We start from the raw sequence: 14,323 nt of genomic DNA, 5'->3' as shown, positions 1-14,323 counted from the left end.
GAATTATCCAGTAGAACCATCTCATGGCAGGAGAATGGTCTAGATGGACCATTGGCCTATTCCAGTATGAGAAATCCTCGAATCATCTAGACCAGGGGTTGGCAACCTTTCAGAAGGGGTGTGCCAAGTCTTCATTTATTCACTCTGATTTAAGGTTTTGCGTGCCAGTAATACATTTTAACGTTTTTAGAAGGTCTCTTTCTATACGTCTATAATATATAACTAAACTATTGTTGTATGTAAAGTAAATAAGGTTTTTAAAATGTTTAAGAAGCTTCATTTAAAATTAAATTAAAATGTGGAGCCCCCCAGACCAGTGGCCAGGACCCGGGCAGTGTGAGTGCCACTGAAAATCAGCTCGCCTGCTGCCTTTGGCACGCATGCCATAGGTTGCCTACCCCTGATCTATACCTTCATTGAATTGGCTTTATTTTGTCACCTGTCAACAGGATTCCAGTGTGAATGCAATGATGGTCTCTGAGAGTTATCTGGGTGTGATATTTAAAGTATTTTAATGTTTGTCACATTATTTTAATTCAAAACTGTTCACAGGCTTTGTTTTGATGAAGACTAATTCTATGTGTGCTACTTATATAAGCAGATCCCTGAAACCCAGGGAAATCTAAATTAGCTTCTGATTAAACAGGGATCTATATTAAGGTCCTGCTCAGCGCACAGTACTATGATACAGTGTACACATTCAAATGTCATACTGACCTTTAATGATGACATTCTGCACTTAGCAGGTCTATTAATTATTTTATCTTTCATGAGTAAAATGTTAACACATCATAATATATTATATCACATACACCATTCTGATTGGTGATATAAAATATGAGATAATAATAAAATAATAAGCTATGATTATATTTACACAATACTGATGGATAATACTGGTCAGATAAGACCAATTTCTTTATACCAGTGTAAATCTGGGGTAATTCCAATGACTTCAGTGGATTTACACTGGTGTAAATGAAAGCAGAAATGAGAGCCAGTCGAATGATAGGCCTGTATAATGATATATAGAACAAGATCTCCATTGAGACGTATAGTACTATCTTCCTGTTTTAAGCGCCTCTTCAAGTATGCAGTAAAGGACAAATACAGCCGTGCCTTCTTAGCTTGGGAGGTTTCCCTTGCATTGGAAGTGGTGAGGATTTGGGGGACAGAGCAGGGGGTGCACAAAGAGGCACAAGACATGTCCCTGCGAGGGGTCTTTAGACAACACCACGCAACGAGTGTTTAGAAGCAGTATGGGGAGGTATGTGTGTTTAGAGCCACATGGCTGGGCAGGGCTATAAAAGGAAAGGGGAAACATGCAAAGGAAGCTCCCACAGGGTTAGTTTGTGTTCTCTCTCTTCCCAGTGGGCTGAGGCTGGAAAGGCCTCAGGGGGTTATTGCCCAGTAGTCTGAGTTGAGCCCTAAGCAAGGTATGTGAAGTGACCAATAGTCGGAACTTTTATTTCTCCTTCTCCAGCCAGTGAGTCTGCACACGGGCTTACAGAGCCCTTTCCTTGCTTCTGAGAGAGATCACTAGAAGCCACCAGGAGGTTTCTCACAGCACTGGAGCCTCCCATTTGATTCCCCAACCATCCCATAACACTGCCTGACTTTTTCAATGTTAGGGAATGAAATCGGTATGATCAACATTCAGGCTCTGAGGATATGATGTTAGGAGGAAGGCACTGCACAAGCAGGTTCACAATCAGCTTCTCCCTGAAAAGCAGCACAAATGCCTGTAGTGGAACAAACAGATGAGTGCCACTGGTGAAGCACTTCCAAGTGGAAACAGCTCCCAGTTGATTCAGCTTATGCCTAAAAGCCTGGTTCCCAAGAATGCTCCACAATAGCAGGTGTTCACATATTCCTTATATATGTTCATGTGCCCAAGGGAAGGCGGTACATACTGTCCGTTCGGCAATAGTATTGTCTTACCTACTTTAAGTATTCTGAGTGTCAGAACTTCCCAAGCATCTAATGGATCTGTCCTTTCCTTCCTTTGAATGACCAAATTCTGCCCTCAGTTCCACTTGTGAAATCCTACCGAAAAATCCATGTGGCTGCATGTATGAAACAGAGGCCCCAAATGTATGATTTTTGTATAGAAAGTTTGCTGAATGGCGGCATTGTCCCCAGCCAAAGACATATACCCGGTCTATACATTTCCTCTGTCATGCTTTGCCCCAGTGAATAACATGCACAGTTCATACGGTAAATATTGAGCCACACCTGACTGATTTTATCAACACACATCGTCTGATTTCAGTGTAACAAAATCAAATGTCAGTGGATTTGATTTGAGTTTTTATTATGACATAGTAGGTGAAATAACTTGCGAGGCCACTATCATAAAACGTTAATGCTGCATAAATGTTGTGCTTCACTACAATATTATTAAAACTGCAGACATTTTATAATCCAAAACCCCAAAGGGTGGCAGCCTCATCGTGTTTTTATTTTCCATCCGTATTCATTCCTTTCTCTTAAAGCCTCCTCCTGCTTCAATATATACTAAGATAGTGCCCAAAATAAACACGTTCTAAGACAAGTTGGTGATTTATTCCACCCCATTCCTAAAATCTTAGGAGAAGCCCTAGATTCACGCATATAAACCATTAGTTTACCTATGGGTTGAAAATTTATGGCGATCTACATGTGTCAATGGAATTGTTTTAAATATGTATGATTACAAAAGAAAGCCTTGCTACATACTAAGATTGCTCAATATTCCAAAGACATTCAGCTCGATAGTTAGTACATAGCAGATGCTGGATGAACCTCGTCCTGTTTAACATGATCATAGACCGTTTCCTCTTAAATGCACCTGGGGAGATCTGGAAAAGGAGTGGGGAAATATTGTTAAAACACAGAAAGACATGTTGACAATATTAAGAACTTACATAGTGCTTCACATCTTCTAAGTGATGTACAAACAGTAATCTTCACAATACCCCCACACTCAGAGCAAGGGTAAAATTGAGCCAGCTGCTACATTTTTGGGATGCTGCCATCTTATGTCCCAGAAGCTAAGCTTTTGGGTTTTGTTTTTTTTTAAAGGGCCAGATCTTCCGCTTTTGTAAGTCGGTGTTTTTCCACTGAAGGTCCAGATTTTCAAAGGTATTTAGACACCTACAGATGCAAATGTCCAGCAGCCTAGTGAGATTTTATAGGTTAGGTGGCTAACTCCCACTGAACTCAGCAAGAGTTAGGCACTTTTGAAAATCCCACTAGGTGCTTTTTTAGGCACCCTAATACCTTTGAAAATCTGATCCTAAGGCTATGTCTACACTACAGCCTATGTCGGCATAACTTATGTCACTCATGGGTGTGAATAAACCACCCCCTGAGCAACGTAAGTTACACCAACATAAGCGCTCGTGTGCACAGCGCCATGTTGGTGGGAGAGCACAACTGCTATGAAACTATGGTAGCTGAACAAACCCAACTCTTTGCAGGATCAGGCATATGAAGCAGAATCTCAGATAGCACCATGTGCTTGTTGTTAAATGCTGCCTTTTTAATGATGAGCCCTGTGAGTTTCATACTGCCACAACCCAGGTGCCCAGTACTGTACAAGGTATAAACAGCTGAGCAGGACAAGGAGTGCAGGGAGGTCAGGAGCTGTATTAATGAGTGCTGCTAGGCAGTCACCAACTTACTCCCAGGTAGTAAGGGATTATGTAGTCAAGTACTTTATTAGCATGATAAGAATCAGGCATAAACTCCTGTTCCCTCAGACATGCCCACTGTCCACCTGTCCCTTCTCTTTTTTGTATCCTGTGCATGTGCAAGGAAGAGAGCAGGTGCACAGAGAACATGAGACTGACTATAGCTCAGTATAGAGTTGTATGAATAGTGAATAACCTTATTTACGCCCATGTCTTGTCTCCACTAACACTTGCTGCAGAATGCAACAGCCATACACAATCTGCTGCCTCCTGCACCAAGATCTGTATGATCAGGGCCTTTGTGTGAACTGAGGTACGTACAATTCTGTGCTATAAGGCAGCAGAGTAGTTGTGGTGTCCAGAAGATTTTAAGTGTATGCTTGATTATTTCAGCTTTAACTTGCACCCTGGATAGTAACCACTGAATAATTTACCGAGGCTTGTGGAGGATTCTCCATCACTGATCATTTTTAAATACAGATCGGCTGTTTTTCTAAATGATTTGCTCTAAAAATTATTTTGGGAAAGTTCTCTGGCCTGTGCAATACAGGAGGTCAGGCCAGATGATCACAGTGGTCCCTTCTGGTCTGAGAATCTATGAAAAAATAACATTCTGTGCCAAATTCTCTGCAGGTGTGAACTGGCATAACTCCATTGACTTCAGTATACACCAGCAGAGAATTCGGCCCTTTATTTTGAAGGAACTGTGATGCTTCACAAAGGAGAACACATACCAGTAACTGGGGAAAAACCAAACCCTTTAGACTGGATGAACTAAATTCCTGTTGCAATGCGGGTAGCAGTGTGGATTTAACCAGTGCTCAAGGAATTGTTCTTCTGATCTCTGCTCCAAGCGCTGGAGGTAAAGCATGTGTTCCTGTTTTGAGGAAAGAAAACAGCATTAAACTTGTGTATTCACTCAATTCTGGTGTAAGCCCATTGAATTCAGTGGAATTTCACCCCTTACAAAGGGGTTGAATTTAACCCAGAGAGTTAACCTATGTCACCTTGAAAATAGCCTACAAATCAGGTTGATCAAATCTCACCATTGTTCTCACTGAATTCCATCAATAGTCCTGCTAGTGTTTGCTACTTTATGGACCAAGTTTTTACAGGCAGACATTTGCATTAGTACTAAGAGATAAATTTGCATGGACACTATTTTTTTTTTAAATACACACACTAAAGCTTCTGCTGGCCCAGGGGGTGAACATGGATTTTTGCAGGAACATCTACAGCACTTTAAAACCATGGAATGATTCTGGATCACTGAGTAGTTCTAAAGGGGATTCTGTTAAGTACCAGTCATTCACTGATCTTCCTTACGAGATCGATAAAATTCTATGTTTTTTCCATGTAAGTAAATAGAATGTATTGGTATGACACTCCCCGACCTTTTAAAAGGGTTCTAGTTCACAAGTGTAATCAGCTTTCCTGCAAACATTAACAATTCTTTCTCTCTCTGTTTTCATTGTATGTTTGAACATTACCATCATACCAACATATATCATGCTGAACTTTTACATTGCATGTTCTCCACTATCACCTGTTGTAACCCCATCTGGATATGGATCACCTAGCTAACAGAGAAACGCCAGCCCATCTTCAGGGTCACTTCTTCCCCATCCTGGGTGATTTTTGAGGTCTGATATCTCACAAACCATCAGGGTTAGAAAGAATTGCCATACATCCCAGGTTTTCAGTGGTGTACTACTACTCGTGGTGGTCAATGAGATGTAATTCTTTGGGTGGTCACTGGTCCCTTGGATGTGTTCAGTACCCTGGGCTAGTTTATCCTTGAAGAGAAAGGTAGTTTGCAGTATCCCTTCCCCTCCAAAATCTATTATATGTGGTGCTTTCCCAAAGTAAAAAAATAATTCAGGCCTGGTCCAGCATCCTTGAAGTTAATAGGAGTTTTGTCATTGACCTCAATGGGCGCAGGCCCTAAATAAGTAAAGGCAGAGGTGAAATGAGTCACATCGCAATAATCACAGGCACTACCAAAGTCCATTTCAGAAATAGGGGGCTTTTAAAAGTACCTTTGGAATTTACTTGCAACCAGGGCCACCCGGGGGGGAGGGGGAAAGTGGGGCAATTTGCCCCAGGCCCCACAGGGGCCCCCACGAGAATATAGTATTCTATAGTATTGAAACTTTTTTTTATGGAAGGGGCCCCTGAAATTGCTTTGCCCCAGGCCCCCGGAATCCTCTGGGCAGCCCTGCTTGCAACTGTCTTGAGAAAAAAATATTAGCCAGCAGTATCTGTTGTATGTTCTGCCAAAGTGGAGACTTCCTCAATCTGCTGATTCTCTAAAGAACTAATTGATTTATACCACTCCCATTCCTGTGGTATCTGATCTCGGAGGGCCCAGTACATCTCCCGCTGAAGTCAATTAGAAGCCTCCCAGTTGACTTCATTGGGAGCAGGAGCAGACCCCCTCGTTTTTAGTAGTTCCCCAAAATAAAATCTAGCTATGCCCAGTGCATTGTCACCATTCAGAAATGAAAACCCTCGGCAATCATTAGATCTCTCCAAAGGCAGGCAGCTGAGAAATGGGTTCCTTTCACAGGTGAACGTACTACTCTACAGTCACATCTTCAATCGATTTGATGTGACCACCAGTGTCTCGCCGGTGGAGTAGCTACTCGTTTCTGTTATGACATTTTAAATAAAAGGTGTTCGAAAAAAATGGGTTTCGCACAAAATGAAATATGTGTGATAGTTTCCCACCTAAAACCAGTCTACACTGGCTATAGTCATTGCGTTAGAACATGTTTTCTAACCAGGGGTTCTAAAATTTCATTGCACCGCGACCCCCTTCTGACAACAAAAATTAATGCACGACCCCAGAAGGGGGACCAAAGCCTGAGCCTGCCTGAGCCCCACTGCCCCGGGAGATGGGGGAGGGGAACCAAAGCCCAAGGGCTTCAGCCCCGGCTTGGGGTTCTGTAGCCTAAGCCCTGCCAGCCAGGGCTGAAGGCTTAGCCTTTGGCCCTGGGTTGGTGGGCTTGGTCTGTGGCTTTGGCCTTGGGCAGTGGGACTCGAGCTTTGGCCCCGGGCTCCAGCAAGTCTAATGCCAGCCCTGGTGACCCATTAAAACAGGGTCGCGACCCACTTTGGGGTCCCTATCCACAGTTTGAGAACTAAATCCAATGTTTTTTCCCAGTAGTAGTAGACAACACCTCAGGTCCTCTGCTTCCCCATTCCTCAATTGTCCCAACAGTTTCATGCAGGGTGGTAAAATATTTGCCTAGCTTTGATACTAACTCCTATGTTCTTGGAGTGGTGAGGCGGGAATACAGAGACACCTGTCGTTAACTGCAATTTTTTTTTTTTTTTTTTTTTTTTTGGTTAGTTGTGGTGGTGGTGAGGGGGAAGGGCTTGTGTAAAAAAGAAAAAAACTGTTGACAGGTTGAATGACAGCTGTCATTTAAACTAGGCACATTAAACGCCTCTCCTTAGGGAATGTAGTTATAATGGAAATGGCCAATAAACCTTCCCTTTAGCATCCTAAGTAAAATGCACTAATGAAATCAGCTATCTCATCAAATCCTGGCTGCTTTGGGAGTCAGATGAAGTACATATCTTTTCCTAAGAGTCTATATTAAAGGTAAAATCCTTCCTATTTAATTTGCACTAGGTTTGATTGTCCATCAACTTTTAAACCGGCTGTATTTTCTCATTAGCACACATGCTCTGCAAAGGGATGGTTGATTAATTGCTCTTCAAAGCTTAGCACAACTAAAAGGACTGTAGAGAGACAAGGTGGGTGAGGTTAACAGCGTTTATTGGACCAATTTCTGTTGGTGAGAGAGATGAGCTATTGAGTTTACACAGAGCTCTTCTTCAGCCCTGACTGAGCATGGGCGAGCTTAATACATGTACCATTAAAATAAATTAACAGAGGTACTTCAGCAAGTGTGTTCATCCCAGTGTAAATTTCACCCTGGTGCAAAGGACCACTTAAACTCTGTGGTCAAACTGTGCAAGAGGCTGCTGGAGATACACAAGGGAACTTCTGCACCTCTTATGTGCAGAGAAGGGAAAATCTCCATTCTCAACATAGGCTGGTATGGAAAACTGATGAGAAAATGTTCTTTTTTTTTCTTCTGGAAAATTTAAATTTTTCATCAAAACCCAAAGATGGGGGGAGGTTAATGAAACATTGCCATTTTCTGTTGAAAAGATGGTTTCATCTAAAACCCAATGTTGCATTAAAAGAAAAAGCTTCAACAGAAAATTTTCAACCAGCCCTAATGGTGTGGAAAGTTGCACTGGGGACAGGGCAAGGCCAGACCAGCAGTGAACAGAGATCTACTGCTGGGTGGCTCCTAGAGCCTTAAACCCCCCCTGCCAGTGAAGACAAGCTGCGGTCATTATTCTAACTCATTACTGGTACTTGCTGTGAAGGCTGTGTGAATTTCACCTGCCTGGATTACAAGTTTTATGTAACATGCTGGTGTGCAGGAATTTATCCAATCCATTTTTTCTGATCTATCCTATTACATTTAATAGCCCTCATGGTGCTGCTGCATATCATTTTAGGTAGAACCGGGGTTCCTGCTAATGTCCTGCCCCTGAATGAGGCTGCTTTGACCATAGTTTGAAATCTTTATAATCCTGGATGTTGAGGTCTGCTGGGGGGAGCCCATGGCCAGTGGTTTTTGCTGCATTTTGCCATATGGGGTACGGCTCCCATTGTCTGAGGTCGGTGGGGCACTCTGATGTTGGAGGAGTCATTGTGCCAGGGTTGATGTGGTGATGCTAATGTGGTGGACAAAGAGGAGAGTATGTAAGTGGGCAGAGTTGTAAATTCAGCTCTCCCTGGCTGCCAGATGGGTTATTCCTGGCTAGTATGAACTAACCAGGGGATAGAGGGAACTACCAGCCTTCCCCAACCACATGCTCTGTACACACTGGGCTCAAGTCTGCAAGGTGCTGAGCGCCCTCAACTCCCACTGACATGAGGTGTACTCAGCACCTCGTCCGATTGAGCCAATTATGCTCATCATATGTGCACGGTCTATTGTCCGCTTTCTGGCTTCTGTGGCTTTTAGCCTCTTTACAACCATATAATTTTAACACCGTATATTTACTTTGGAGAGAAATGTGCAGCAATTTTTAAATGCTGTAAGTGGCTTTTCAGAAGTCTGGGGCTGTATCACACATCCTGTCAAAAGCAAGTAAAACGGAAGGGTCCTCGCTGTCTTTTTTTTTATTTTTCTTTGTATTTTTAATGTGCTTAATAAGTAAATAATAGCAAATATTATGTGAAAAAAACATACAGTTACTTTATTCTAACAATTAAAGAAGTGAATACTCTCGTAATATATAAACCTATCCCTAACACTTGTAGAAAAAATTAATGGATGCAGCTAAATGGATTTTAAAGTCAGTTCTGAGCTACCTAAATCTCCACACTGACCACTGACACCTGCATCCCTCTGCCAGCTTTCAGTGCAAAATGTAAAGCAAGCAAACTACCTTTTGTACTGCGGTGTTTAATTTTTCAGAAATAACGTGATGAACTAAACATTTGTACAGATGAGATGCTATCTTTTGATCAATAATTGATTCTACACTTTAAAATGATGACAGACATAGATTATAGATAACCCCCACACTTTGCAGGTATGTACAGTCCCGAGCTATGTTCATAATTCAGAGAATGCTATCCAACAGTAGTTTAAAGAGTGAAAAGGGGTTTACAAAATATTTCACTCCATTGTTTAAAAGAGTCGCGTTTGCAACCAGATACACTGATTGAGTAGAATCCTATCTATGCAAATTCAACATTAAGCACAAAATACAATGAACTGTTTTAGTGTATTCGTTTTTAAAATAAAAATTAAAAATCACCCTCATTGGCTCATCAGGGAAACCAGCTTTTCTTGGTCTATCTTCACGACGGGTTCTCAGAATCTGTTTAGCTTCTTTTTCAGTCAAAATTGGTGAAGTATCTAACGGGGGAGGGAGGAAGAAATAAAGTATGAAATTAACACGAAGTTAATATTTTATCTTTCAGGTCCATGGTGAAATGTTTTCGGGTCTGATTTTTGTCAATACACAAAGTGTTCTTTCATTACAGCCCTTTCCCAGGGGATATTGCATTCCAGAAGAGATGAGTGGAATTTTAAACCATTTTTATAATATACTTGGGTTTTTTATAAGCTAGTGCTACTAACAATATGCAAAACCTATTCAGAACACCGTATTATTACAATTCCTTCCCAAAATTAGAAAAATATAACTGCACCATCTACCTATTTAATATTTGTATTAATCCTGCCAGTTTTTTGTTAAATGCATTTCTACGTTGCACTATTTTTAGGGCTATTTTTCAAACCAAAGCTAACTCGTCTGACTTTTGTTGAAATAAGTATTAAGACAAAGAAATTGCATTAAATGGTGCAATAGTCCAGTGCATCAAACATGTAGATTTATAAATGAAAACATCTTTCTTTTTAATCCATAAATGACTCCAGGGTTGTGATACAGAAATAAAAATGCCTAGTATGGTAGTATGATTGTTAAAAATAAAATTACTGGAAGGCTGCAGTATAACATGATATTTAATATCATTATACTGTAACAGGTAAAAAAAAAGCAAATATTAAGATATTTAAATACAGGATTAAAACACTAATATTATCATATGCACTCCAGCTCTATGAACATTAGCCGATTTGTTTGATATGAACTCCTACCTGTAAAAACAGTCAGGATGACCAAAATGAAGATAAACACAAGTAACTTCTTCATTTTGATTCTGCTTTCTCTCAGCCTGTTCCCAAATGAATAACACTGACTGAGGTATTAGCCTATTTGAAGCAGCTACGTCAGTCACAGATGTTTGTTTATGCTTTGACTAATTTGACTTACAGTATGATTTTGACTTTGAAGACATCTGGGTCTACGTTTTGAATATGGCGATTATCAGCTTAAACATTCTCTATTCCACTGCAGGCTTCCAAGTTATACTAGATATTTTAACTTTGTGAAGATAAAACACATTGCATTACATTCAGCATGGCAAGGTATGGTTTTAATAGTGTGATTCAAGAGAAATAATAATTTAAAAAAAAAAACAAAGCTAGACTCTTGAGCCTAAATTTGGCAGGCAGCCAGTGAGGGGCCCCTGTGTCAAAAGGTGCTGCATATATAACCTTCTTCAAACACAAAGTTGCATCTTAATACGTTGGTTTAACTCTTGAAAAGCTGAACTACCACAGCTAAAGTATGGAGAGTTTATCAAATGGACAGAATTGTGGAAATTAATACTCAGTTAATTCTACTGTGTGCAGGGAAAGTCAGTAATGGACAAGACTGTAAATATCCTTGCTAGTGAACATAAAGTGATGGGAAGAGGACACGTCTGGCAGATGTATAGAGAACAACCAGATTTCTAAAAGAATTAGCATATAGGTTTCTGCCTTTTTAAAAACTGAACTTTTGTACTTCCCCCAAAGTGCAGGGTGGCAGACATTCTGAACCATCCACACAACACCCAGTAGTTTTTAGGATGAGAAATAACTTTTCCCTATGAAACTCCAGTGGGTGGAATGTAGTCAGAAAGCAACAACTCAGTTTAGAGCTCAGGTAGGACTGCAATGATTAGCACCCACTCCAGAGGGAGGAGTACCACCAACTGAATCACCACCACCATGCTTCCAGCAGCACCTGGATTTCACTTGGAGATCTCCCAACCAGGCCCTACACTTCTTAGCTTATAAAATCTGACACTCAGGCTAGCATGGTGCAGCTGCCACTGTAAAGCTTGACCCCACTCAAAATAGCCAGTGAAGCGAAGCAGTGAAATCTAGTGAACTAAGCCTAGAGCTAGTAGCAAGGAACTCCTGGGTTCCAATCCCAACTCCGTCACAGACCTGTTGTGTGGCTATGCTCAACAAGGCCAATGTTTTCAAAAGTAGCCACTAATTTGGGGTACCTTGATTTTTCAGTGCACAACTTGAGAGACTTACAGCCTAACTTCCAATGGATGAATAATGTATTGTTAGGGCCCTACCAAATTCCCAGCCATGAGAAATGCGTCATGTACTGTGAAATCTGGTCTCCCTCGGTGAAATCTGGTCTTTTGTGTGCTTTTACTCTATGCTATACAGATTTCATGGGAGGAGATCAATATTTCTCAAACTGGGGGTTTTCACACAAAAAGGAGTTGCAGGGGGGTTGCAAGGTTATTGTAAGGGGGTTGCGGTATTACCACCCTTACTTCTTCACTGCCTTCAGAGCTGGGTGGCCAGAGAGTGGAGGTTGTTGGCTGGGTGTCCAGCTCTGAAGGCAGTGCCCCACCAGCAATACCATACCATGCCACCCTTACTTCTGCGCTGCTGCCTTCAGAGCTGGGTGGCCACAGAGGGGCAGCTGCTGACTGAGGATCCAGCTCTGAAGGCAGCAGCGCAGAAGTAAGGGTGGCAATCCCATACCATGCCATCCTTACCTCTGCACTGCTGCTGGCGGAAGCTCTGCCTTCAGAGCTGGGTTCCTGGCCAGCAGCCACCGCTCTCCAGCCACTCAGCTGTGAAGGCAGTGCCACCAGCAGCAGCAAAAGTAAGGGTAGCAGTACCGCAACCCCCCCCCAACAATAACCTGGCCACCCTGCCACAACTCCTATAAGGGTCAGGACCCCTACAATTACAACGCCATGAAAATTCAGATTTAAATATCTGAAATCATGAAATTTATGATTTTTAAAATCCTATGACCATTAAATTGACCAAAATGGACCGTGAATTTGGTAGGACCCTACGTACTGTGTAGTGTGAACTTATGTAATTGTTAAGATTTTTTTTCTGGGTACTGCCTTTTTTGTTCTCTCTTATTGCCATTTTCCTTTATCTACAATAAAAGTCATTCAGGCTGAAAGTTTATGAAAACACATTTGCTTGGGTACAGACTGTTCAAAGAAAATAAGCTCAGATTTATGGAAAGGACAATTCATGTTTAACAAATGGGATTTGGGGAAAATTTTTGACACAGTACCACCTAAAAGACTCTGAGGGGAGTTAGGCACCAAGATGATATTAAACTTCAGTGGCAGTTAGGAGCCTAACTCCCTTAGGCTTGTTTTAAAATCCCAGCCTATAAGGCAGAGGTGGGAAAACTATGGCCCAGAGGCCGCATCCAGCCCTCCAGACATTTTAATCCAGCCCTCGAGCTCCCGCTAGGGAGTGAGGTCTGGGGCTTGCCGTGCTCTGGCACTCCAGCCGGGGAGCAGGGTCAGGGCCTTGCCCCACTCCACACAGCTCCCATAGGCAGCAGCAGGTCCCCCCTTCAGCTCCTACGCGTAGGGGCAGCCAGGGAGCTCTGCACACTGCCCCTGCCCCAAGCGCTGTCCCCACAGCTCCCATTGGCCAGGAACCATGGCCAGTGGGAGCTGTGGGGCGGCGCCTGCGGACAGGGCAGCACACAGAGCCGCCAGGCCACGCTGCCGCGTAGGAGCTGGAGGGGGGACGTGCTGCTGCTTCTGGGAGCTACTTGAGGTAAGCGCTGCCTGGAACCTGCACCGCTGACCCCGTCCCATGCCCCAGCCCCCCTGCCCCAGCCTTGATCCCGCTCCCACCCGCCAAACCCCTCAGTCCCAACCCAGAGCACCCTCCTGCACTCTCAACCCCTCATCCCCAGCCTCACCCCAGAGCCCTCACACCCCACCCTGCATCCCAACCCTCTGCCCCAGTCCGGAGCCCCCTCCCACATCCTGAACTCCTCATTTCTGGCCCCCATCCCAGAGCCCGCACCCCCAGCCGGAGCCCTCACCCCATCCTGCACCCCAGCCCCCAATTTTGTGACATTCATGGCCCACCATACAATTTCCATACCCAGATGTGGCCCTCAGGCCAAAAAGTTTGCCCACCCCTGTTATAAGGGCAGTTTAAGGTTAATGGGGTAAATTTGGTATTAATAGGAATGTTCTTGACTGACTACAAAATTGGCTTCGTCACCAAAATCAAAGTAGTGAGAGAGGGAAACTGATCAGATAAGATGAATAGCAAGCAGAGTACCACAGCCCATGGTGTTATCAGTCTAATTTTGTTCACACTGTACACCTGGAGGAGGAAACATACATGTATATAGTCTTTGTCTGAGTACAAATTTGCAGAGGACAGAAAACTGAAAAGGCCAGTCAATACCAAAGAGGACGAGACGGATCAGATTCAAAGGGATCCAGATAGAATAGGGGCATAGGCTGAGGAGGAGGTCATGCAAAGCAACATGGAAAAACTATGTAATAAAGAGGGTGGAGATAATGAATGACAAAACAGTTTAGTGACAAAAAGGTTTAATACACTACAATACACTAAGCAAGAAACGAATTGGGGCGTGATAGAAGACATCAAATTATCAAATCAGTGTCTAGTAGCAGTGAGGAAAACAGGCTACTTGGATTTATTAGTACAGACATACATCAGCAGAATGCAGATTGGAACAACGTAAGGAGATGCTGAGTTGGGGTGGGTGCCTTACTGCAAGAAATTTAGTTTAAAATGGAAAAAATAGGGACGGGGACAGTGTAGATTAGAAAATGTATCTATGTTCTAGCTATCTGGAAAGGCTACAAACACTAGGATTCCATTTTTTGGAAAATAAGAGATTGAGTCAAATTCAGGCCACTTCTTCTGCAAAGGTGT

At 42.7% G+C, this 14,323-nt stretch overlaps 1 protein-coding gene across 1 annotated transcript; it reads right to left on the bottom strand.

Moving 5' to 3' along the window:
• Window positions 1-2,303: 2,303 nt before the first annotated feature.
• Window positions 2,304-10,451, bottom strand: C13H17orf67 (chromosome 13 C17orf67 homolog). Its single transcript, XM_054048003.1, has 4 exons — window positions 10,382-10,451; window positions 9,534-9,634; window positions 4,409-4,551; window positions 2,304-2,840 (listed from the first exon to the last, which is right to left on the bottom strand). Exons 1-3 carry the CDS (start codon window positions 10,434-10,436, stop codon window positions 4,435-4,437), a joined length of 273 nt encoding a protein of 90 aa, XP_053903978.1. The 5' UTR covers window positions 10,437-10,451; the 3' UTR covers window positions 2,304-2,840; window positions 4,409-4,434.
• Window positions 10,452-14,323: the final 3,872 nt, after the last annotated feature.

Source organism: Malaclemys terrapin, chromosome 13 (assembly GCF_027887155.1).
Source record: "Malaclemys terrapin pileata isolate rMalTer1 chromosome 13, rMalTer1.hap1, whole genome shotgun sequence".
Taxonomy (NCBI): Eukaryota; Metazoa; Chordata; order Testudines; family Emydidae; genus Malaclemys; species Malaclemys terrapin.
This window is presented reverse-complemented; position numbering and strand designations above follow the sequence as displayed.

What these genes read in the sequence shown, in the direction of transcription:
- C13H17orf67 (XM_054048003.1), bottom strand. Translation starts at nt 10,436, where the DNA reads ATGAAGAAGTTACTTGTGTTTATCTTCATTTTGGTCATCCTGACTGTT. An exon ending in CATCCTGACTGTTTTTACAG is followed by an intron (nt 9,635 to 10,381) that starts GTAGGAGTTCAT and finishes CTCCCCCGTTAG; the next exon opens with ATACTTCACCAATTTTGACT. An exon ending in TCCCTGATGAGCCAATGAGG is followed by an intron (nt 4,552 to 9,533) that starts GTGATTTTTAAT and finishes TCCTCAAAACAG; the next exon opens with GAACACATGCTTTACCTCCA.